Source organism: Heterobasidion irregulare, assembly GCF_000320585.1.
Source record: "Heterobasidion irregulare TC 32-1 unplaced genomic scaffold scaffold_04, whole genome shotgun sequence".
NCBI lineage: Eukaryota > Fungi > Basidiomycota > Agaricomycetes > Russulales > Bondarzewiaceae > Heterobasidion > Heterobasidion irregulare.
Genome location: NW_009258200.1, coordinates 1860867 through 1883925, shown reverse-complemented (window position 1 = coordinate 1883925; position 23059 = coordinate 1860867). Strand labels below are relative to the sequence as shown.

Below are 23059 nucleotides of genomic sequence, written 5' to 3'. Positions count from 1 at the left end.
AGTAAACAATGTCAATTCTTCGGCGAATTGTTTACTAGACAAGATGTCCGTAGTACCGGAGATGGGAAGACCCAGGAAGACCCAGGAAGACCCTTGCAATTGAGGCTTCACGAGTTCTGCTACTTGACGTGTCGGGCAAGAATACGGAGTAATAGTGTATTAGTCACCTGGTAGAGGAACACCTGTAAGCATGATCACGTACGGCAGTACTCGAGTGGTGCATCGACGACCCAGTCAAAGACGGACGGTTACAAGGAGTCAAGGCTATTCGCACACTCCGTCGATTTCCTTCTTGAACTCTTGCAACTCGAAGTCATCGCATCATATACGTGCGTTCAGCAGTTTCACATCATTACTTCTAAACCCATCAATGGCCGACATCACAAACAATCCGTTCATCGACAAGACTGCTTCCGCGGCCTCTCGTTACCCCAGCCTAGACACAGATCGGTCTTCCTCTCCTCATGTTAGCGCACAATACACATCATGGCTTCAAAGCCCAGTATCCTCATCCTCAGGGCCTTATATCAGTAACGGAGCTCCCAGCCCTATGACCAACAATCCGGTAGGATATCCCGGGGTACAGCCAGTGTACCAGCAGCCGCAGACTCCTTATGCGCAGCAATGGAGTGCGCCGCAACCAGCATATGGGATGCAGCCCTCCCAATATAGTGACCAGGGTACGCAAGGGCTCGCGCCTTCGGGCTCGTACGGCCAACAATTTGTCGCACAATCGACTGGATACCCTCAACATCAAAATTATGCTGGCATGCCACAACAGGGATATGGGGGATACCAGTCGCAATTTGGACACGGACAGCAGCAGCAGCAGCAGCAGCAGACGCCAGCGTACGGCGGCAACTCGTACCTCGCTCAATTTGACCCGTATTCTAACAACATCACCTCCCCTGCCGGCCAAGCGCCTCCCCTCTCTACCAATCCGTCTTTCTCTAGCGGTTCGGTCAACAGCCACTCTCCACATCCACGCATATTTATCAGCACACACAAAGCAGAGCTGGAGCAGTGGGACGCGCCGACATGGAAGCAGGCGCTGAACACGTTTGATACGCTTAAAGGGGCATGGCAGCAGCGGAAGGAGGCGGCCGAGGCGCGAGTGCGGGCTCTTGGAGGTGTGCCTGGCGGCGCGAGCGGATTTTTTGGGGCACCACCGGCCTACGGGAGTGGATATGGCGGGTATGGGTATGGGCAACAGCAGGCGAACCAACAAGAAATAGATCGGTTGAATGCTGTCAGTAGTTTTTTAGTTTCCATGGCTTCACGAATTGTGATACCGATGGCACACTTTCGAACCACAGGTCGCCAAAGAGGCCGAGGCCAATGTCGGTACGTGTCTGTCCCTTACGAGCTGGCTGTTATTTATCTTAATCTCCAGACACCGTCGCCGCGTCTGCGTTCCAAATGTCCGAAGTCTCCACTGGATACCGTCATTCGAACGATCTGGCCAGCAAGCGGCGTGTACGTGAATCGTGTAACGCAGCAATCGCCAGTCTACCGGATTGGCCATCTCCAGCATTCTGAGTCCGTGCCCTCTCCACCTCTGTGATGCTCAAATGTAGTGACGAGCAGGAATACCCTGATGATGCCTGAACATTAACGTTGAACAGGCGGTTATGGGACTCGGCAGTTATATATTTGTACGATTATCTCGTATCGCTATTCGCGTCCTTCGATCGAATTGTTCCCAATATTGTTGTAACACCCCATGTAGAACTACGTACCTGTCCTCTTCCAACTTGTGCACCTTTCTAGATTCTCTATCCGCTGGTTTGTATCGTGACACTATAATGACGAGGTGAATACGGCACTTGCATAATTGAAAGCTGCTGAAGTGGTGTTCAAGCTGAAGATGTGGAAGGACCAGCTACCTGATTTGGATCGCATGTGATTCTGCGATCGTCCAATCCAGAGAGGGAGACTTAAATGTATCTGACTCTCGTCTCAATCCTCGTTCCCACAGATACACATCCCACCACCCCTACCCTGCTGCACATCTCTCCCTCTCCTGAAACCACTAACCTTGCAAACGCTAGCTTGATATAGACTTAGGACCAAAACACCGCACCCATTTCAGGTGCACCACCCACGCCAAATTAAGGGAGTCGGGGGAAACCACTCGAATGAGCATCTGATGGCTGCACAATTATCGCGACATACGCTCCGCCAGCTACGGTTTGTCGTCCCAGGGGGCGCGGTCACGTACTGGCTTCACACACTTGAAGAGCTGCGCACGATGTGGTACGGTGCACGAGGGTGGTCACGGTATGTCCGTGTTTTTCATGCGTGGGTCATCTTGCAACAAGTACTCACGAGAACGCACCATCGTTGCGGTGTTGTGGTGACTGCGTGCGAAATAGGCCGCTCGTACTCACATCGGTGCTATCCGGCCTGCTGACAGTGACGTTGTTCATCTATATTCTGCTTATCCCTGTCATCAAAGGTATACCGCCAAATGTGGGTATCTCGCCTTTGCTGGCGTGAATGAATGTTGATTTTGGATGTATGTCCTATATCTATAGTATCGATCCTGGCGTCAGTCAGGGGAGCTATCCTCAGTCATACCCGTGCGTCCATTCCTTCGATTCCGCTTCCGTGACAAGGCTCTGAGCGTCTTACATGCATGTATGTTTCGACTCTGATACTTGATATAACACATGGCGACGTGATGTATAGATCCTTACAGCTTCCATGATCATCGGGTGGTCGATACTCTCTTTCCTCCTAGGGCGGTACTCAAGCCTAGGATATGTACAAGGCATCATAGGATGTAAGCATCCCCATCATCTCATATTAATGTCCCAATAACACCTTGTTTCTCACTGCAGCATCCGGTCTCTACGCTCTTGCCTTTGGAATCATGGGCCTTCTGCCAGCTCCTCGTGTCCGATCTCCCTGATCCCTGTCCCACGTTTATCAGACTGACCTCTGCTGCCTCATCATAACTTGCTCCTCATGCCAATGAAATCACTTGCATCCCCACTCTACATTGATTTGAACAAATACCTTCTTTCTCAATGGATCTATAGACACGTCGGCATGTGATGTATGTACTTAATCTTGCCTCATGGACTTATATGCATGTTTCACGTTTCAGTTCTTTGTATAGGCCGCTCGAGAGCATCCTGTTCACATCTTGTCCCTATATTTTTGTCGACATTCGGAGAATCTCACCGTACTTATCCTGTTGATCAAGACCTCATGTCATTTCTAAGGGTTTCATTTACAAACTCAAATAGAAGATTCGAAAGATGACGAGGATGGCATGTCACATTACTCTATACGTGGCATACTACGGTATACACTTGGGCAGAGCGGCCGTCCACACGGTACACGGATCCAAAGGCAACAGAAAAATCCAACGTCGGCAGACGTGACAGGTATAGAAAGAGAGACTATATACAGTTTAAAAACTGAATATGCGGGCGAGGTATGTTGGAACTGTGGTGTGGACCTTGCTGTCCAAAACCCAAGAGGTGCAACGAGCGGCTGTCAAAAAGTCCAATGATCACATGCTAAACCTCTAACTTCTACTTCGCGGAAATCAAAAGAGGGCAGCACCAACGAGACCCATGAGGCCCGCAATGCCAAGGCCGGTCACCGTCGAGCGAGAAGCACCGTTCGAGCTGTTGGCTGCAGTGGAAGAGGATGCGGACGCAGCCGAGCTGCTGCTGCTGCCGCTAGCCTTTGCACTGGCTGTTGTAGCGCTACCGGACGAGGCGGCGGCCGAGCCGGAAGCGGCGGCCGACGATCTATAGAAGCGTCAAGTTTCGGTGAGGGGTGCATATCAAACATAAGACGGACCCGGAGCTGCTAGAGGCAGAGCCCTCATCAACAGTGGTGTTGAGGCAGCTGAGTCGCATAGGTCAGTTATATGCGCCACATTCGTATATTGAAGATAAACGTACGTGTTGTCGGAACTGGATTGGATGGTGACCAGAGCACTGTACACCTGGTTACCGGTGGTGTCCTTCAAGGCGATGTTGCTGGAGAGATCCAAAGCGCATTAGACGGTCCATGATGCATTCATCATATACTGGTCAAGCCCTTACAAGTTGGTGTTAGCCTCAAGGTCAGCTTTCCATGTGTACGTGGTGCCAGTCTGAGTTGGGAAAGATTTGATCTAGAAGTAAAGTCATGGTATTAGCGACGGGATGTCAAGCCCGACACAGTCCTCTTACCGCGGCGGCCGAAGGCTGGTTAGCTGTGAAAGCAAATTGAATTAGCTGAAAAGCCGCCGAGTCGAGGAACACATACCAGGTATCAACGAGAGATAGTACGGGGGAGTACCATCGTGCCAGGTGAACTGAATAGGCTCTATAGACAGAAGTTGCTTAGAGAGGATTGCAAAACAGACCGCAAAAATGGGCACTCACGACACTGAACCACGCTCGCGCTGAGGGATAGTGTGATATGTAAATCTAGGGAAACGTATGAAGGGAAACATCCTTACGGAGTATCGACGGTGAGACCGAGGACGGCGGGAACGATGGCGACGAGAGAGGCGACGATGGCGAAAGACTTCATGGCGTGCAAGTGAATGGGTGGATTTAGGATAGTCCAAGTGGGAGGCGAAGAGAAAGAGAGAGCGTAAAGACTGGCGTGGAGTAGTAGGACAAGAGAAGGTTGCTTTTCTTCCGCTCCAAGCCCACGCGTGTCACCATCCGGAGTCCATAGCGGACTTTCGACGGATGCCGACCAACCGGCGATCATACACGTGACACCTCTCCGCTTTCGCCTGCAGGCGCAGTCACCGGTCAGTGCTTTAGCAGGCAGCGTGCAAGGTAAACTGTTGGGAGTCTCCTCTCATGCCCACCGTATCTCCAAGAGTTGCATTTGCCGTCATTCTGGTCGCAAACTGCATCGTCTGGTCACAGAGCAACTACGGCCATGTCCAGGATCCAGGTCGCTCGCTACTTCGCCGTGGTAATGTACTTAAGCGAGGCTTGGATGGTTTGCAGGGCGCAACTATCGGCGAAAAAGAGGTGAGTTCAAACATGCTTACATTAACTCCGTTCCTAAATCCATTCGTCCTCACATTCAGTGTCGACCCATAGCCTTCCCATTCGACGAACAGTGCTCTCACATCTCACGCACTTGTCCCGCCTCGGACACTTTCCTTTCCATCTCTTACCTTCAATCATATTTCTGCTCATCTACAACCGCTCGGCCATTTGTCTTTGCCGGCCTCCTCGTATGGCTTACCTTCCTCTTTTCTACTCTTGGGATCAGTGCTTCCGATTTCTTCTGTCCCAACCTCGCGACTCTCGCCCGACTGCTAGGCTTGGATGAAAACGTCGCTGGTGTCACATTCCTGGCATTTGGGAACGGCAGCCCCGACGTATTTTCCACATTTTCAGCCATGCGGCAAAATTCAGGTAGTTTAGCGATCGGGGAGCTGCTTGGTGCAGCGTCATTCATCGTTTCTGTTGTCATCGGGTCTATGTGCATCATTAAACCGTTTCGTGTCAATCGCGCGCCGTTCCTGAGGGATGCAGGATTCTTTATGACTGCGGTGACCCTCTTCCTTGTCATCTTGTGGGACGGCTCGATACGAGCTTGGGAGGCCGGGATCCTTGTTGCGTTATACGTGGTCTATGCGGTCGTCGTCGTCGTGGGCAGCTGGTGGGAACGACGAATGATGAGGATCCGGTATAGGGACGAGCTGATCCGAAACGAATACGCGGAGGACGAGATGCCTCCCTCACCTTTTCTCGACGACGAGCCTTACAGAGACGAGCGTGAGCTTCATTTCACTCTCAACAGTCACAGGATATATAATTATTGACGTTATAGCCATTCCCATCCCATCCAATCCTTCATCACTGACTCTACCTAGCTACACCAGGGCACGTGCGTCCTCTCACCCAGGACCTCCCCGGTTAGACGTACAAACGGAATTGCCTCCACGCGCTCGTTCACGGACACCCTCGCCTTCCCCTCGTCTTAACGCAATGCCTTCATTCTCTTTCGTTGGCGCGCTCGAGTTCCGGCAAGTGGTCACGTCGCTACAAAGCCAAGCTGCTACTCGTTCGTTGAGCATTTTCGAGTCTCCTCTCACACCATATCCCGGAGGACACTATCATCACCATCGAAATTCGTGGTCGCGACCTCATACGCCTGCGGGGGGAGATGAGAACGTCGACCCCTGGGACGCTTCACTCGGAGTGCCTCTCAATGATCGATCCCCACAACTGATCGTCACAAATCCTCTTCCTGACGATTTGTCTGGACCTGGTCAACTTACACCTTTGATCGAATTTGAAGACGACACGGCCCCAATTCCGACCATCTCTCGCACCCCGGCGTCGCCAATCTCTGACGCAGACTCTTCCAGCGTTACTCCAACCCCAGTGCCGCCTACAAAGAGGCAGCGTCTGCTTCACGTCCTCGGGCACGCGTATCACACATTGTTCCCTACGCTGCAGGACTTCCGCTCAAAGACTGTCCTTCGGAAAGTTGCCGCCGTTTTTGCGGCTCCCGCCGTGTTTGCGCTCACTATCACACTTCCCGTGATTGTCACTCCATATAACAGTACACACGCCCAACACGAAAAGATGTCCGCAGTGGAAGGAAGAGATGAGCAGTTGGTTGCGTTCGAGGAGGAGAGCGCAGGAGTGGACAGGGCCTTGCTCGCAGAAGACGAGGTCGAAGAGGAGATGCATGAGCTGCAGTTCAACAAGTGGCTGATGGCCGCGCAATGCGCCCTCGGCCCACTTTTTTGTGTCGCTGTCCTGTTCAGTGAATCTGTTTCATTATTGCATCGTCTGGTTGGTTGCTTATCAACATTTGCAGAGAACACGAAGCGGGAAGGATGGCTGCTTCTCGGCACAGCTATAGCAGGGCTTTGTGCCGGTGTATTGGTTGCTGTTTTCGCGAAGAGAGGCGACCATCCATCTTCAAGAATGGCGAGATGCTCGATGGGATTTTTGGTCTCCATGGTGTGGATCATGGCCATTGCTGATGAGGTAGTGAATGTTCTTCAGGTATGCTCTCATTGTTTAATTGTTGCACATAGGTTGTCTGATACATGTATTCTCTAGACGTTTGGATTCATCTTCGGCTTGTCCGACGCGATAATCGGCCTCACGATTTTCGCAGTCGGCAATTCACTTGCAGATCTTGTCGCAAATATGAGCGTAGCCGTAAGAGCCTTCTACCGTTCTATGTCCTTTTCGGGTTCATGCTGCTCACTCTTGTGGACAGGTCTTTGCTCCTATCATGGGCTTCTCTGCATGCTTTGGCGGGCCAATGCTCAACATGCTTCTCGGGGTAGGGATATCCGGCTCATATATCATACACCAGACAGGCCAACCCTACGAGCTGCACTTCTCCACGACGCTACTCGTCAGCACGATTGGTCTCATGACACTCCTCCTTGCCACCATCATATTTGTGCCATTGAATGGCTACTTCATCACGAGGGCATGGGGATTTTTCCTTATAATTTGCTATGTGGTGATCATGACAGTGAACCTTATCGTTGAGGTTATTGGGGCGGAGTAGGCCGCTACTGTTTTGCCACGGTATGTGATCGCAGAATATTATCGCTACAATTTACCATGGTGTACATGACGGACTTTTCTTGCCCTTCGGACGTCGAGAACGTGAACTGTAACAGTAGCAGCGCTATTTATTTGATTCGCCCGGAGATTGATAGCTACATATAGCAACATTACGCTATGATATCATCCTTCGATAGCTCAGTTGGAAGAGCGCAAGACTGTAATTGGCTAAACGTACATCTTGATGTCGCTGGTTCGATCCCGGCTCGAAGGATTTTCTTTTTGCCGCCACCCCTCCGATTGGTTTGGCAGCTTTTGCTTTGCCCTAGCCTGCCCCGGCCACCATGCATCATGCATTATGTCCCCAAACTTCCTGATGGTCTTTTGATCAACGGCTTGATTTCTCGAATTCAACTGCCGTGTACAAGAGCATCTTCTCTTGAAACACAGAAATAAGACGAAGCTTCGAGTCTGATAGCTGGTGATGAAAGAATCCTTGAGATGCGCCCGTAGCATGAAAGTCTGAGAGTCAACATCATGAAACATATTACCTAATCAGCAGGGTGCACACAGGATTCTCATAATCACACTAGATTTATGAAACAGGCTTTGTTTACTCTTGATAATCAACAAAGCATGCTAGTCACTACACCCTGTCTCCTGCCTCCATCACTTTCACCTCTTTTCTTTAACCCAATCAGATGAGAAGATACTAGACAAAAACGAATGAAGGCAGAACACCTAGCAGCCATGGTCACACCAATAGCCCGCACTAGCCACGTGTCCGAAGACCGAGAGCTTTGCACAAGCCAGCAATGCGCCGATGACCACTGGTGTTCGAACACGGGGTGTGCAACGAGATGTCCTGGGGTATTTAATTTGCAAGAGATACTGTGGGATTCAGTCAATGATTGAGCAACATATGGAATAGAATAGAAGCCTTACTTCGGCCCTGAAACAACAGAGATCCGACTTCGAGTGCAACTGGCACTACACCAACACCCGAAAATGAACTGGCGGCTATTATGAACAACCGTACAGGGGATGCGGCTCACCGAGCCAGAGGACATACTGAAATCATCGGCCATCGGAATCAGCATCCACACAACAAAAACTCAAGGAAGCTCAAACCATACCTGGAGTTAGTTTGACACTCAACCAGACCAATTGAAAGAGGACTCGGCACTCGAAATCTTATCGACATGCCCACCACAATCATGGCGCAGAGCCATTCTACCTGCCAGCATACAACGACTAACGCAGGTTCGTTAGAACCATGTGCAAAAGGAATTGAGGGCACGGTCTGTGGCATGAGCTTACCGCGTCAATCTTGACGCTACGTCGAGGGGGGGCGAAACGACCCAGAGAAACGATTGAGGCGGGCCGTCAATATATATACAAGCTGCTGACATAACTTAGAAGAATCAAAAGAATTCCCACGACTGCGCGCGGTCCGTGCGAATATTTGCGCAGATCTAATTAAGTTAATTTACCAGGTATCCGTCTCGTTCTGAACTCATTACTGGAATATCTGTCTACTCTGGTGCGAATACTGAAGTGCATAATGGAACTGAAAAGATCAACCGATTTTTTGATAGAAGATAAAGGTCACCGCGTCTTGCACAGTGTTCTCGATTCCTTCCCTGGATCCCCGAGTGGCTAACCGCATCTATGATCATGTTTCGCCTGATATGAAAAAGGTGTACTGTCTGATTTGGTTGTCTGGTGCTGATTGTTGACGTGATTGTACTCAGTGATAGTTGGCATCGCGGGATGGCCTGATAAAACATGGTAACCTTGCCTCCATTGGAGATTGAGACATCCAAGCTTGTGTCGCAGTAGGCGATGCATTGTCAGCTCGTTGAATCATTCACAGTGTCGCTTGACGCACCTGGAAGAGTAGGAGCATGCGTTCTGGTTGTGCAGTCACGGGTGTGTCCCGGAGACAAGAATAGGCTTGGATTGAAATGTCATGACTCATGGGTCATTGTGGGCGCAGCGTGTGCACTTTCTTGTGCATTGTGGTTTGGAGCGTGCAGGAATATCCCGGGAGTTCACATGGGAAGCCATGTCCCATTGCTCTTGAATTAGGCTGTACGTGGGCACACAGTCGCTACACGGCTGCACGTAGACAAATATCCTGGGGGAATGCGACGACGGAGTTAGCCGGCCAGGGTACGGAATGAGGGAAGCGGCTGAAAGCAGCGCTTGACCTGACTTATATTCTCTCCTCAGCTCGAGATGCCCGTTCGGTCTCCGTCGTCGTAGGCTCTTCATCCCCGCCTCTTTGCCGCCGTGCACAATGTTCCTTCTCCCCCTTGCCCTCGTCTTTATCCTTGCCGTGCTGGACGTGGCCTGGGCGGGTTCCCGCATCGGCACCGTCGCCAGCCCGACTGTACCGCACATCCTCCACGAACGCATTAGGCGCCAGGTTTCGCAGAGCACAATCACAAATGGCACGTCTGCCAGCACGAACGGTTCCACCATCGTTCCCATCTCACTCTCGAAGGACCAGCAGTGAGTTTACATCGTCGTCTGAGCCGGCGTGCAAGCCCGTCTCATTGCTGTGCGCGGAACTGCGTCTCCGCCCTCAGAACGTACTATACGCTTCTGTCCGTGGGCAATATCAGCTTCCGTGTGAGCATCGACACCGCGTCCTCCGATCTCTGGCTCTTCTCCTCGGACTGCACATCCGGGGCTTGTAAATCTTCCCCAAAATACCCGCTCTCTTACGACAGCCACTCATTTGTTTCCGTCAACGGCAATTCGACCACGTTCAATGTTAGCTATGCCGACACTTCCAGTGCGTTCTACATTCGATGTGTGCGCATGATGCTCAGGTCGGTTCTTGCACAGTGGCCTCGGGGTTCATAGCCCGGGAGAAGGTCGATCTGGGGTACTTGACCATTGCAAACCAAGCTTTTGGTCAGTCATGGCCTTAGCCTTGACGTTTGCCCCGCTGAACAGTTGCTCAGGTCTGATGAACTCTTCTAACGTTTCGTTCGTGGATCAAGTCAGCGGAATCATGGGGTTAGGTTTCCCGAGGCTGTCAACGATCAATGCCAAGGCATCCAACGGTTAGATCTCTCGTTTCATCCCATCCAGTCTTGAAATCCCCTCATCGTTTCATCAGCAACCCCGTTCTTCGTTCAACTGGCTCAGCAGGGCCAACTTGATTATCCCGTCTTCGGAGTAAGCCTCACACGCAATGCGTCTGCTGGCTCTCTAGCTGTTGGTTCGTACTTTCTTGTTCATAAATCTATAATCGGATCGTGAAATGTTCTTTTCTACTATGCAGGTGCGGTTGATTCCTCCGTGGTTCAGAATGCGAGCAGCATATCTTGGAACGAAGTCGTTCCTTTCCGGCCTTTCAAGGCTGAAAGCAATTCGTCTAGCTATCTGCAGTGGGCAATTCACTTGGCTAACATATCAGTAAGCGCTAATGTCATTCTTTGTCCGACTGTGTCTTCATACTTCGTTGGTAGGTGGGCACAAACGTCATCACGCCTCAACCAACGTATCCTATTCCCGACTCGAATTTATCGATAGCTCTCTTAGATGTGTGAGCCTTATGAGTGTTTCTCCTGGGGCGTAACCTCACCCTTCTGCACAGGGGGACAGCTGGCATCTTTGGTCCTTACCAAGACGTACGTTCGTGCTGATGATTCACGCTCAATACTCATCAACGGCACAGGTCTCTCGGATATTTTCTGTGATGAGCTCAAGCCGCCTGATTGACGCTAGCAGTACGTCTCTTGCCAGATTCGTCTGAATCTCTCTTCTTAATGTATCACAGGTGGAACATGGGCGGTACCGTGCGACACAAATGAGACAATGACCTTCACATTTGGGTAAGCTCATTTAAAACTTCTGTCTTCCTCAAGTCTAACACTATCACAGCGATCAAAATTTCACGCTTCTCCCATTGGATTATCTGATTGGACCCGTATCCACAGATCCTAACATTTGCTTGTCGTGGCCCCAAGCTCTGCCTCCTAGTTCTGATGGTATAGACTGGCAATTTGGCTCTGCGTTCCTACGAACTGTATACACGATCTTCAGGTATTTCTCGTTGCACTTTTCCCTGCCAGGTGTTGGCCCCTGACGATCTAGCAGCTACGGGATCACTGCCAAAGAGGCCCCCATGATCGGCCTGTACCCCCTAAACCCCACAAACGCGACGCCTACCGCAACTTCAGAGGCCTCTTTGTCCGCCCTCTTCTCCTCCCTTTCACTCACTGTCGCCACCGCATTGCCCAACTCGCTGATCTCTGCGCCCATGTACACAACTCCGACATACCTCTTCAACACGTCGGTGCCCACCTCAGCCCCAGTGACAGGTCTCGCTACCTCGACTTACGCGCCACTCTTCTTCACCATCAACGGCGGTGCTGTAGGCGCGGAGAAGTTCAACATCAGCGCGCTGCCGCAGGTATCGCCCAGCCCAACGCGCGCGACGCTGATCCTGACGGACTCGAGCGGAGTCGTGCACACGAGCACGAGCTTCGCGCCCACGCAGAGCCCGCAGCTGGGCGTGCCATATGGGTGGGATTCGGGCGCTCAGGCGCTGCGGGCAAACCTTGGCACTTCCATGTTGCTCGCCGGCACACTTTTGTGTCTGCTGCAGCTCAGTGGACTCGGACTCGGACTCGGACTGGTTTGAGTTGCCACCGCTATACCCCTTCTTGTCGAGATCGAGCGCTGGCAGACGAGCATCTTCGCGTGCTGCCTACCTTATCCTCTCATCAGGTACTTTTACACGGACATATACTTTTTTCGCTATTCGCTTTTCCTTTCCTGATCACTACCGGTATTTTCATGGACTTTGTTGGGATAGTCGTCGTCAGCAGTTTGATGGGCCGATGTATTGTAGCACGCATAATAAGTACACAGCTAGTGCGAGGACGTTCGTGCTCTGGCCGCTCGCTATGTGAGCAGGCCGCACTGGCGTCCGCGTCAGTTCTTCGTCTTGCCCTTCTCGCGTTTGAGCCACTCTTTCCACCACGCAGGTGCTGACTGCGGAAATTGTTCGCGCGCGTGCTTCATGGCTTGATGAGCTTTTTGCCGTGCTTCAATCATAAACTTTGGCGGCTTGGCGTGCGACGGCAGCCTGTTCATTCTGTGTTCTGCAACCTGCAGGGCAATGCGCGCAAATGAGCACGCGTCGAAGGAGAGGAGGGTGAGTCCGAAGGACGGGCGGGGCGGGTCCTACCTCGAAATCCGCTTCCATGATGGCAAGCGTATCACTGAGGTGGAGGAACCGCAGCACGTCGTACGAGGCGTGCTCCGAGTACGGGCGCACCCTGAGGTCGTGCATATCCACCCGCGTCTCCCCGGCCGCACCCCGCCCCAGCCATCCCGCCGCGCGCGCCTCGATCGCTCGCATGGCGGCGAGCTGGTCGTGGAACCCTCGCAGCGCGTGCGCGGGCGCGGCGAACCCGGCCGCCTCGTTGATCTCGCGCGCCGCGCCGCCCCCGATGGAGACCTGCGAGTGGTAGTAGTTCAGCATCTTGTTGATGCTGGGCATGGGCGCGGGCGCGGCGTCGGACGACAGGTAGCTCAGGAAGGGGTAGGTGCGGTCGGTGCTCAGTATGCGGTCCTGGGGCAGAGCCATGAGCGAGGAGGAAGAAAGAAGCGGATGGAGGCGCGCGCGCGCACGTTGTGGGCTTCGTATATCATGGTGAAGGGCTCGCCGTACGCAGACTCGTACTCCGCGAGATAGAGCGGTAGGAGGACCGGGTGGGCTGCGAGCTAGTCAACGTGTTCGGGAGCCCCGAGCGGTCATGGGGGCGGGGTCGACGCGCAGAGACGGAGTGGGGACGCACGAAGTTGAATCGGATGGTGGACGGGTCGAAGCGGAGCCCGTCCTTGATGATGCCCTCGCGCGGGCTTACTTTACGGAGCTTCTCGAGGATAGGGAACGGGGAGATCTGGAAGGGAAGGCATTGGACCGGCACGTCGTGTTGGGTGGCCAAGGAGGACTCCCACGGGAGCGAGTCGAGAGGAGACATCGGGTCAGGATAGCGATTGAAAGAGATGCGGGAGAGCGGCTCGAGTGTGTGCCCTTCGCGGCGATGTCAACGTCAGATATCATGGGAGAAGACGAGGGCGCTCACCTGGCATGTAGCTTGGTGGAGGAACGTGAGATCCCGTTCATGAGCAGGATAGCAGAGAAGGACAGGGTGCCATATTTACCCGTGCAGAACCTGCAGCAGCGCCTGTCGACGATGCGTTCACGAACGTCAGTTCTCCGACCTCCGAGTAAGGCATCGCAGGAGGGGTAGAAGAGATATAAAATACGCACTGGTTTCTCCTGCTCATCGTCGGCAGACACGTTCGCCCGCACGTCCGCATCGACGATCCACGCGGGATAATAGACAGCTTGGAACCGCGTCGGCTGGAACGACTGGAAGCGCGAGGGGAAGTATTTCGCGAGCCACGAACGCCACGCCAAACCTGTGCGGAGTGCGGCGCCGGCGGCTTGTGGCCCGAGGTTGGTGATGGCCTCAAGGGGAGAGCGGACGAACGGAAAGGCTAGTAGTGGTGGATGAGATGGCAATCGGTGTCATGCATCGTGGGCGATCGATGTTCTGCTTGCCTTGGACTTTGGGCGAGTATGTTGGGATTGAGCTCGTAGCCAGTGATCTGCTGCATCGAGGTGAGCGCGCATGAGCTCGCGAGACCGGCTTGGCCACCGTGAGGCGTGCATGTAACATGATGTATCGAGATTCCTGGGTGAGCACGGTTTCGGACCAGGAACACAACAATGCAGAAGGGCGAGCAGTCCTGAGCGGAACCGTGCTCTGTTATCGGTATGTTGGTGTATGTTGTACTTCAGAAGACCTCGAGTGGCTGGGCGGGCTGGGCCATCATCAGCCCACAATTCGAAGCAGGCAAGGCTGCTTGAAGCACAGAGAGGTGATACAATGCAAATAAAATAATATCCAATGCGACCATCCCGCGCCAGACACCCTGCAGCGGTGTGTACATGGCATATATAGCATCTATTCTATAGCTCATCCTTTGCATGGCCCTTGCCATAGAATGCTTCCGCCAGGTCTGAAGGAATGCGTCAATAAAGCAAGAGGCGCAGCCGAAAGGGTACTTACGGCGTCGAGAGTCGGAGGAGAGCTGCGTTGGGAGTACGACGACATACTCCACGAAGAGGTCGCCGTAAGTAGATTGCTCAAAGAGCGGCATGCCCTCGCCCTTGATCGTCTGCACGAAGCCTATAACAAAACATCATTTCATGAGATGAATACAGAGAAAATGGGATTGGGCAACGAACCCGGTTGTGTAACGCCTTTACGGACGAGGGGAACGATGTGCCCATCTAGGTGGGTCAGATTACGCTCAAATCCAAGCAAAGCCTGCGATTCATATGCTCAGCATACCGAACCGCGTTGTGATAAGGAGAGCCCATCCTCACTTCGTCGACGCCGATCGTCTCCTTCCAGTACAGACTGCTCTCCTTCCTCCTCCATCCACCTCTCTCTCCCCTGCTCCTGACCCGAAGCACGACATCTCCCGGTTCCCAATCGGGACTCTCGTCGCCCTCGCCCTCGAACACGACCTCGTGCCCCTCAGGCGCGCCGCGCGGGACTTCGAGCGTGTAGTGCGCGGTGTGCTCGCCGACCTTGTTCCCGCCGCACGCGGGGCACGGGCGCGCGATGACCTGCCCACGCCCGCCGCACTGGTTGCACGTCTGCTGCGACTGTGCGAACATGCCCGGGAATATCTGTTGCTTCACGATCCTGACACCGCTTCCGCCGCACCCCGGGCACGCGTGGATGTCCCCGTCGGACGCGGCGCCGGTACCACGGCAGTGATCGCACAGAACGCGCTTCTTGATCATGAACTAAGCGGGATCGAATAGATCAGGTACGCCGAGGCAGCTGGTAAGGTGAGTTGGACGCACGTCTATGCTAGCTCCCTTGTAGACGTCCGCAAGTGACACTTCAAATTCCGTAACAGACGTGGGCCCACGACGGACTTGCTGTTGTTGTGCAGCATCTGGGCAGAAGATGATGCCGTCTTAGCTGGACTGGCTTTAAATCGATCGTAGAGAGTGTGCTTACGGCCTCCACCGAAGAAATTCGAGAAGATATCAAAGGGGTTCGCGTGTTGTTGCTGCCCGCCTTCGTGCGCTTTTAGGCCCTCCTACAATACGCAAGGATCATCAGCGTTACAGGCAGTGTCGCTATAAATTGAAGAAAGTCGAGACACACCTCTCCATGTCTATCGTAGATTTGCCGTTTCTGCGAACCTTGGTCAACTAGTATTACAAACGAAGATGAGCATACTCACTGTGGAATCCGAAAGCACCTCGTATGCTGAGCAGACAGGTCAGCGGCACGCGTCCCTGCAGATTGCGCAACTCACTCACCATGTGCGACCTCCACGAATCTGTCCTCCGCGTCCGGCTCCTTGTTCTTGTCCGGATGGTACTTCCGGCTGAGACGCTTATACGCCTTTCTGATATCCTGCTCGGATGCTGACTTGTGCACTGCCAGACGCGAAATGAGATGAATATGAAGGGTAGAACCAGGGCACGTACGGTCGAGAACTTTATACAAGTCTGCAGCCTGCACGAGCACGGTGCACAAGAGCAAAGCGGTGATTATGAAGAGAGAGGGGAAGAGCATTTGTGTGCGTGGATTCTGAGCATAGACCAGAGGAGAAAGGACCGGGAGGGGAGGGGCTGCTGCGAGCCAGGGATGAATGCAAGCCGTATACGTGTGCTGGTGGCGTCCGCGACGGGGACACGTCGCGCGGCACTGAGTCTGGGGTTAGGGTTCATGATCGCTTGCGCCGGCCCTTGCCACTTGCCTCCGATGCCCCTCCCTGCGTGCTACCGGAAGGGTCCCCGCTCGTCCTCCTTTGTCCTCTGCTTGGCCATATTCAGCGCGCCCGAGGGCCGCATCGTGAGAACAGCGTCTCCTTTGGGCAGCACACCCGCCGGGGAACCGAACGTCGCTCGATATGGAAGGCGACGCGCCAAATCCGGCACGCCGTGCACGCCCGCCTCCCTCTCGCTATAAAAGGCGGGCGTTCTGCGATGTCGGAGCCCCGTTCGCAAGGCCCCGTCTATTGAACATTCCTTTCTTTCGCACATCGCTATCCAGTCATGCTTGTCCAGCTTTCAGCTCTCTCTACCGTCTCTGTCCTTGGTCTGGCTCTCCTCGCGTCGGCAGCACCAAGCGAGCCCATCCCGTACGGTTCATCGTACGGTGCCGCGGCTCCTGCGTCGTACGCACACATTCCATTCCCCCTCATCCAAGCATACTGATCCTCCTTCTGCTTCGTGCAGCGCATCGTCTCTCGCCCCCGAACTCTATAGCTCGGCCGCCGCTCCTTACAGCCAGCCCTCTCCTTCTTCTGAGGTTTCCGCCGCGGTTCCAGCCCCGTACAGCTCTGAGTCTCCGGCCCCGTACAAGGAGTACGCTCCTGAGGTTTACAGCTCTGCTCCGGCCCCGTACAGTTCGGCGGCACCTGAGCCGTCCAAGACTCCTGAGGTCTACATCTCAGCCCCGGTCTCGTACAGCTCTCCTGCTCCTGTGCCCTCCAGGGCTCCTGAGGTCTACAGCGCTGCTCCAGCGTCTTACAGCTCGGCGGCTCCTGCGGTCTACAGCTCTGCTCCGGCTCCTTACAGCTCGGTGGTTTCTGGGGCGTACGCCTCCGTCCCGGTCTCGTACAGCTCGGCGGCTCCTGAGCCCTCCAAGGCTCCCGAAGCCTATAGCTCTGCTCCGGCTTCTTACAGCTCGGCGGCACCTGCGCCGTACAAAGAGTACGCTCCTGAGGTTTACAGCTCTGCTCCGGCACCGTACAGCTCGGCGGCTCCTGAGGTCTACACCTCCACCCCGGTCTCGTACAGTTCGGCGGCACCTGAATCTTCCAAGGGTCCTGAAGTCTATAGCTCGGCGGCACCGGCACCGTACAAGGAATACGCTCCTGAGGTCTACAGCTCTGCTCCGGCACCGTACAGCTCGGCGGCTCCTGAGGTCTACACCTCCACCCCAGTCTCGTACAGCTCGGCGGCACCTGAACCTTCCAAGGGTCCCGAAGTCTATAGCTCGGCGGCACCGGCACCGTACAAGGAATACGCTCCTGAGGTCTACAGCTCTGCTCCGGCTCCATACAGCTCGGTGGTTCCTGAGGTCTACAGCTCTGCTCCGGCGGCGTACAGCTCGGTGGCACCTGGGCCATCCAAGGCTCCCGAAGCCTATAGCTCTGCTCCGGCTCCTTACAGCTCGGCGGCACCAACGCCGTACAAAGAGTACGCTCCTGAGGTTTACAGCTCTGCTCCGGCACCGTACAGCTCGGCGGCTCTTTACAAGGCTCCTGAGGTCTATAGCTCTGCGGCACCGGCACCGTACAAGGAATACGCTCCTGAGGTCTACAGCTCTGCTCCGGCTCCTTACAGCTCGGTGGTTCCTGAGGTCTACAGCTCTGCTCCGGCGCCGTCCAGCTCGCCTGCACCTGAGCCGTACAAAGCGTATGTTTCCGAGGTTTACAGCTCTGCCCCGGCTTCGTACACCTCAGCGGCACCTGAGCCGTACAAGGCCTCTCCTTCGGAAGTCTACAGCTCCGTGGCCATGCCGTACAGCTCGTCTACCCCTCAGGTTTACACCTCTCTGGCGCCTGAACCTTACAAGGCGTATGCTCCTGAATACAACTCGACATCTGCCCCATACGCCAAGCCTACTGCTGAGGCGTACAGCTCTGCTCCAGCTCCATACAGTTCGGCGCCACCTGAGGTCTACAGTCCTGTTATGGCATCGTCCAGCGCCTACACTATCAAAGTATACAGTTCTGCCAACAGCTTGCCTGCTCCTGCACCCACGCCCTATGCCACTTGGGGACCCAAGCCGGTAGCTTACAAGAGGGGCGATTACAAGCCTGGGGAAGAGCCAAAGGTATACAAACCGGAGGAGAAGAGGCCGGAGGTGTACAAGCCTGAGGCGAAGAAGACCGAGGTTTACCCAGCTCCTGCACCGGTCTACCAAGCCATCGAGGAACACGATGTCAAGCAATGCAATGTCGGCGAGCTACGTTGCTGCAACACTGTTGAGACGGTATGTCGTCGTCGCTATCATTATCATGATCTCATTACATATGTCTCTGTATCCAAGGCTTCCGCCACCTCTGCCAGCAAGGAACTTGCCGTCCTTGGCCTCGTCTTGCAGGACCTGAATACGCCCATCGGGCTCAACTGCGATGCTCTTAACACGGGAGGGTTTGGCTCAGGCAGCAACTGCGCCCAGCAACCCGTATGCTGCGAGAAGAATGAATATGTGAGCCCTTTGACCTCCTTGATCGCGCTTATTTCTGACTGAATTGCACGCAGGGTGGCCTTGCGATCGGCTGTACTCCCGTTAATGTCGTCCTTTGAGAGACAGCCTTTTATGAGAGGTTGTAGATCAGGGAGCAGTGATTTTCGGGTTTCAGTCCTACTATTATCACATACTATATATCACCACCTGTCTTTACTGCGTTATTTCCTTTTCCCGTACAGGGTTTTAATGGTCCGCTATACATATGCGGTTAATATGCTGTGCTAGTGTGTCAAGCCTGCTCAACTTTGACGCCGTGAGGAAATTGAACGCAGGTCTATATGGACCCACTGCGTTGATATAGCAAACCGGATCCCTCGGCGGCAGACGAAAGTTTCTCGAACCATGATCAGTACATTGACAACGTATCCGACTCCACATCCAGCCGCACATGACTACACCAATAATACATCCAAGAGGTGATCGAAGACAAGGAACGGAGAATGGGACAAACAGCGGGAGCCAACAAGACGGTCCGGATGTGTACGCGCATAGCCGGTCACCTAAATATACTGAACTGACGGCAGGAAGTGAACCAAACAATGACATATGGATAAGGACAGGAGATAAACAAGTTTGCGGGGTAACCAGGAAGGGAAAGGGTAACGAAGCTGTGATGTAGCTGTTTCAAAAGGACACGAAAAGAAGGAGAGAGACGGAGCGCGGATAGATAGATAGGCGGAGGCGGAGGCGGAGGCGAAAGAAAGGGCGGACCTAAAGGAGGGGAGAGGAGTGAGAGACGATATTGTTATTATGGACAGGAAAGGAGAAGGGGTCCTGGACGACGACCATAAAAAGAGGAGAGAAAGGGAGGGCACGCATAAACAGAGAAGGGGAATGAAAAGGAATAATAAGTAGACGGTCAGAGCGAAGCGAGGGCCAAAGGCACGCAGGAAAGGGCATGCGCATGTGCAAAAGACGGGTAGGCGGGCGGGCGAACGAAGAAGGGCGGGTGGTGGGGAGGCAAGGACAGGACAGTGTCGTTCATCGTTTGGCGAAGACCTTCTTGAGCAGGGCGAGGACTTTGGGCACGTTCAGCTGCACGTACTCGAGGTCCAGCAGGTGCTTGTTGTCCTTTTGCTGTGGAACGAGCGACGAGGGCGTCAAATTTAGGGTGCCGTGAGCAGAAGCGGAGGACGGCGTACCTTCTCCAACAGGTCATCGATCTTCAGGTCCATCTCCAGAATAGCCTTCTCGCGGCCCTTGTAGTGCAGCGCGATGATGAACGTCCCGGGCGTCGGCGACGTGATGTTGAAGTAGATGTTCGGCCGTCTGCGAAAAGTGGATGTGAGAATGTGAGAAAAGGAGGGTTGGCGATCAGCAACCATGCGGCACGCGTGCGTCTGGGCCGCTCAAACGACAGGGCACGCCACGCACCTGTTATCGGGCACGTTGCTCTCGACAATGATGCCCTCCTTCTCGAGCTGTGCATGCGTAAAGCGGTACGGGCCCAATACGGTCGCCTTCACGGGCTTCTTCTCCTTCCCACCGACGGTGACGACGCCAACGCCCGTCGAGGCGCCTTTGTCCTTGGTCGCGGTGAGGCGCACGTTCTGCAGATACGCCTTGTACTGCTCGAGCTGCGAGCGCATGTAGTTGTTGTGGTCGCAGATGGTCTTGTAGACCGCCTCGAGCGACTTGGTCTCGAGCACGACCTTCTCACGCAAATTGCCGAGATGCACGAGCTCCGCAGAGACCTCGTCTTGCATGAGCTTGTAGTCGTCCGCGCGCTCGATGATCTTCAGCTCCTCGAGCTCGCGCAGCATCTCCTTCACCTTGATTCCCTTGCGCACGAGCGTCGCGTCCTTCGTTGTTGCCGCGCGCTCTGCGATCGCGGCGAGGTTGTACGGGCGCTTCTCTGCCGCGTGCGGGAGCGATCGGATGAGCTGCACGAAGATCGACTTGGTCTCCATGTAGAGCATATCGCTCGAGGAGACCGTGTCGGCGAACGCGCTCTGGATGTCCTGCACCGGCGTCTCCCAGCGACTGTAGAGCTTCAGCTCGATCGTGCGGTTCTCCTTCCGCGGTACCTGCGCGGGTGCAGGACCAAGTTCGTCCGTCAAGATACGGAGATGCTGTTTGTCATTCGGCGACTGGATAAGGATAGCCGGCGATGAGCTGCAAGACCCGCCCGGAAACACATGAAAAAGCACGTACCAGCGTCTCGATGTGTTGCAAAATCAGGGAATGTGTATTGTACAACTCGTTCAGAGTAATGTGGATCATCAGGTCTTTCTTTGAGAGGGCCATGTATTGGTCCATCTACGATGCCACGGTCAGCGTCAGATCGATCGCAAGAATATGATCGTAGAAGGGTCACCTCGAGGGTGTCATAGAAGTCTCCGACTTCGCAAAGGTTGTTCAAGAACTGGTTGATCCGGGCCTTGTTGTTCTCAACAAACGGGTTTAGTGTCATCATATATTGTTCTTTCGCGTAAGATGGCTTGTTGGCCAAGTTTTGGAGCATCTTGGCAATCTGGAGACGTTCGCAGTCAGCACAATTGTAACACAACGAGAGAAAATTCGAATACCAATGTCAATGTCCGTCGTGGGTGCTTCGCAGGTACGCCATCCACGAGCATGTAAGCCTGCGGCGTCACGATAGCAGGATTGATGAAACGGAGGAAGAAGAAACCGCCAATGAGAGAGCAGATGGCATAATCAGTCGCCTCCGGGTATTTCCTCTGCAGAACCGTTCATAAGCCTACTTCTAGTGATATGAGCGCATCGGCCTTCGACGACGACTTACCCGGGTCAGGCTTCGGATTTGTTTGCATATCCACCGGATGCCGTACGGCACGCTCTCCATGCTGTCGATAATCGTGACCAAGAAGCTGTTCGCGATCTCCATCAGCATCGTTAATCGTGGAGCGATGATGGCTTGGACATCGGGGTTTGCAGATGCGACTTCCGGCGGGACACCTCTAGGCAGGTTCTCTGGAAGCGACCCGGTCTCTTCCTCGATTTGGTTGATCATTTGCTCGTACACCTGACATTGGAGATAAATTAATATCCGGCGTGGACTTTATGAGAGGCACAGAAATAAACCGACCTTCACAGGATTGATCTCCAGATTGAGGTCCTTGTGTTCAATGAGACTGTTGATTCGCTCGGCGAGGACGCTCTTCAAGTAACTTTGACCCGGCCCTCGACGAGTGTATGTTGTCATCATACGTGATACAGGAGTGTTGGCGCGCAGAAGCGAACCAAATTCCGTAGCAGTGTCGAACTGTGCAGATAGCACGGACTGGAACATGGTCAACAGCAAATGTTCTTCTCGGCTCTCGTACTGGTTTCCATAGAGGGTGAACATGACGGTTTGAAGTAGGGTATCGATTTCGGAGAGGCTGACGAGCCGGCAGAGGGCTGCAACATGGCGGGGCTCGGATTGGAGTAGGAAGAACAAGTTTGAATACTGCTGAAGCTTGCGTTCGTCTGGGTAATGACCCTCTGTTGGATCGACCTCTTCGAGATGCCTTTCGACTTCACGTTGCTGGGGGGGATGATCTGATGAGCCGGAACGCATGTACGCGAACGGTCGGACGCACCTCGTCGAGCGCCATCCTGTTTTGGATGAGAAGGGCTATCCGCGAGTCGAGATAGCGGACATCACGCTCTAAAACGAAGTTCTTTTTGGACTGTGCGGAGATGCGAGCCTTGAGATCACGCAGGCGCTTTTGCGCTGGGCAGATATGTTGCATGAGAGGTGTCGAGTCGACGGCGAAAAGAGCGGCTCACCTTTGGCAAGATCGTCCTCAACCTCAACATCCTGTTCAGCGGCCATACTGAAGAGAGCGGTGACGCTGTAGCGATTTGTATTCCTGTTCGTAAGACGCCTGGCGGACAATGAGCCCGGCGAGGCGGGGGGGTCGGCAAATGCAGACATGACGGCTAGCGGTAAGAGTGGCGGTTGGGAAGAAAGAGGGATCGTTGTTGAGTAACAGAGACGATGTCGCTGGAGTCAATAATGACGGAGAGTGGTGGGTATGATCCCGGGCACGACAGCGACACCAGCGCTTGAGACGAGTAGGAGAAAACGAATACGAGAAGCGAGGGAGGAGAGGAGGAGAGGAGGGAGGCGGGATGGTCGTGGTCGTTAGACTGACTGTGAGGAACGGAACACCTTCGGCGAATGCCACGCTCTTCGTCTCAGCCACTGCTCCGCCAGCCACCCCGTCCGCCAGACATATACACCCACTGCCAGCC

General features: G+C 54.0%; 10 protein-coding genes across 10 annotated transcripts; 6 read left to right on the top strand and 4 right to left on the bottom strand.

Moving 5' to 3' along the window:
- Positions 1 to 370: 370 nt before the first annotated feature.
- On the top strand, positions 371 to 1539 carry HETIRDRAFT_315135 (uncharacterized protein; the record flags this gene model as incomplete). Its single annotated transcript, XM_009547062.1, has 3 exons — positions 371 to 1249; positions 1317 to 1344; positions 1394 to 1539. 3 exons carry the CDS (start codon positions 371 to 373, stop codon positions 1537 to 1539), a joined length of 1053 nt encoding a protein of 350 aa, XP_009545357.1.
- Positions 1540 to 2149: 610 nt separating this feature from the next.
- On the top strand, positions 2150 to 2914 carry HETIRDRAFT_315296 (uncharacterized protein; the record flags this gene model as incomplete). Its single annotated transcript, XM_009547061.1, has 5 exons — positions 2150 to 2280; positions 2376 to 2472; positions 2538 to 2582; positions 2692 to 2785; positions 2844 to 2914. The coding sequence occupies 5 exons, from the start codon at positions 2150 to 2152 to the stop codon at positions 2912 to 2914; spliced, it is 438 nt and encodes a 145-aa protein (XP_009545356.1).
- Positions 2915 to 3559: 645 nt separating this feature from the next.
- On the bottom strand, positions 3560 to 4542 carry HETIRDRAFT_450757 (uncharacterized protein; the record flags this gene model as incomplete). Its single annotated transcript, XM_009547060.1, has 8 exons — positions 3560 to 3767; positions 3820 to 3867; positions 3924 to 4001; positions 4068 to 4138; positions 4197 to 4219; positions 4273 to 4332; positions 4392 to 4411; positions 4469 to 4542. The coding sequence occupies 8 exons, from the start codon at positions 4540 to 4542 to the stop codon at positions 3560 to 3562; spliced, it is 582 nt and encodes a 193-aa protein (XP_009545355.1).
- A 257-nt stretch (positions 4543 to 4799) lies between these two features.
- On the top strand, positions 4800 to 7655 carry HETIRDRAFT_157213 (uncharacterized protein). Its single transcript, XM_009547059.1, has 6 exons — positions 4800 to 5000; positions 5060 to 5756; positions 5812 to 6756; positions 6811 to 7001; positions 7059 to 7160; positions 7222 to 7655. The coding sequence occupies exons 1-6, from the start codon at positions 4824 to 4826 to the stop codon at positions 7519 to 7521; spliced, it is 2412 nt and encodes an 803-aa protein (XP_009545354.1). The 5' UTR covers positions 4800 to 4823; the 3' UTR covers positions 7522 to 7655.
- Positions 7656 to 8124: 469 nt separating this feature from the next.
- Positions 8125 to 8704, top strand: HETIRDRAFT_409035 (uncharacterized protein). Its single transcript, XM_009547058.1, has 3 exons — positions 8125 to 8411; positions 8466 to 8533; positions 8658 to 8704. Exons 1-3 carry the CDS (start codon positions 8271 to 8273, stop codon positions 8689 to 8691), a joined length of 243 nt encoding a protein of 80 aa, XP_009545353.1. The 5' UTR covers positions 8125 to 8270; the 3' UTR covers positions 8692 to 8704.
- Positions 8705 to 9822: 1118 nt separating this feature from the next.
- On the top strand, positions 9823 to 12183 carry HETIRDRAFT_107207 (aspartic peptidase; the record flags this gene model as incomplete). Its single annotated transcript, XM_009547057.1, has 12 exons — positions 9823 to 10037; positions 10115 to 10323; positions 10377 to 10445; positions 10496 to 10597; positions 10654 to 10755; positions 10819 to 10952; positions 11006 to 11082; positions 11134 to 11167; positions 11215 to 11266; positions 11317 to 11371; positions 11421 to 11582; positions 11637 to 12183. 12 exons carry the CDS (start codon positions 9823 to 9825, stop codon positions 12181 to 12183), a joined length of 1758 nt encoding a protein of 585 aa, XP_009545352.1.
- HETIRDRAFT_439614 (uncharacterized protein) lies at positions 11635 to 14178 on the bottom strand. The gene is made up of 7 exons (XM_009547056.1): positions 14119 to 14178; positions 13825 to 14054; positions 13637 to 13738; positions 13346 to 13584; positions 13179 to 13271; positions 12733 to 13119; positions 11635 to 12653 (listed from the first exon to the last, which is right to left on the bottom strand). The coding sequence occupies exons 3-7, from the start codon at positions 13641 to 13643 to the stop codon at positions 12477 to 12479; spliced, it is 903 nt and encodes a 300-aa protein (XP_009545351.1). The 5' UTR covers positions 13644 to 13738; positions 13825 to 14054; positions 14119 to 14178; the 3' UTR covers positions 11635 to 12476.
- Positions 14179 to 14434: 256 nt separating this feature from the next.
- On the bottom strand, positions 14435 to 16273 carry HETIRDRAFT_157210 (molecular chaperone, DnaJ superfamily). Its single transcript, XM_009547055.1, has 10 exons — positions 16078 to 16273; positions 15907 to 16026; positions 15828 to 15853; positions 15749 to 15778; positions 15599 to 15680; positions 15439 to 15533; positions 14950 to 15378; positions 14809 to 14890; positions 14630 to 14749; positions 14435 to 14579 (listed from the first exon to the last, which is right to left on the bottom strand). The coding sequence occupies exons 1-10, from the start codon at positions 16163 to 16165 to the stop codon at positions 14530 to 14532; spliced, it is 1122 nt and encodes a 373-aa protein (XP_009545350.1). The 5' UTR covers positions 16166 to 16273; the 3' UTR covers positions 14435 to 14529.
- A 334-nt stretch (positions 16274 to 16607) lies between these two features.
- hbf1 (hydrophobin 1) lies at positions 16608 to 19074 on the top strand. Its single transcript, XM_009547054.1, has 4 exons — positions 16608 to 16769; positions 16831 to 18595; positions 18653 to 18814; positions 18868 to 19074. Exons 1-4 carry the CDS (start codon positions 16648 to 16650, stop codon positions 18910 to 18912), a joined length of 2094 nt encoding a protein of 697 aa, XP_009545349.1. The 5' UTR covers positions 16608 to 16647; the 3' UTR covers positions 18913 to 19074.
- Positions 19075 to 19182: 108 nt separating this feature from the next.
- Positions 19183 to 22739, bottom strand: HETIRDRAFT_474203 (uncharacterized protein; the record flags this gene model as incomplete). The annotated part of the gene is made up of 10 exons (XM_009547053.1): positions 19183 to 19933; positions 19999 to 20125; positions 20231 to 20946; positions 21011 to 21115; positions 21174 to 21329; positions 21385 to 21537; positions 21603 to 21842; positions 21906 to 22346; positions 22402 to 22535; positions 22592 to 22739. 10 exons carry the CDS (start codon positions 22737 to 22739, stop codon positions 19838 to 19840), a joined length of 2316 nt encoding a protein of 771 aa, XP_009545348.1. The 3' UTR covers positions 19183 to 19837.
- Positions 22740 to 23059: the final 320 nt, after the last annotated feature.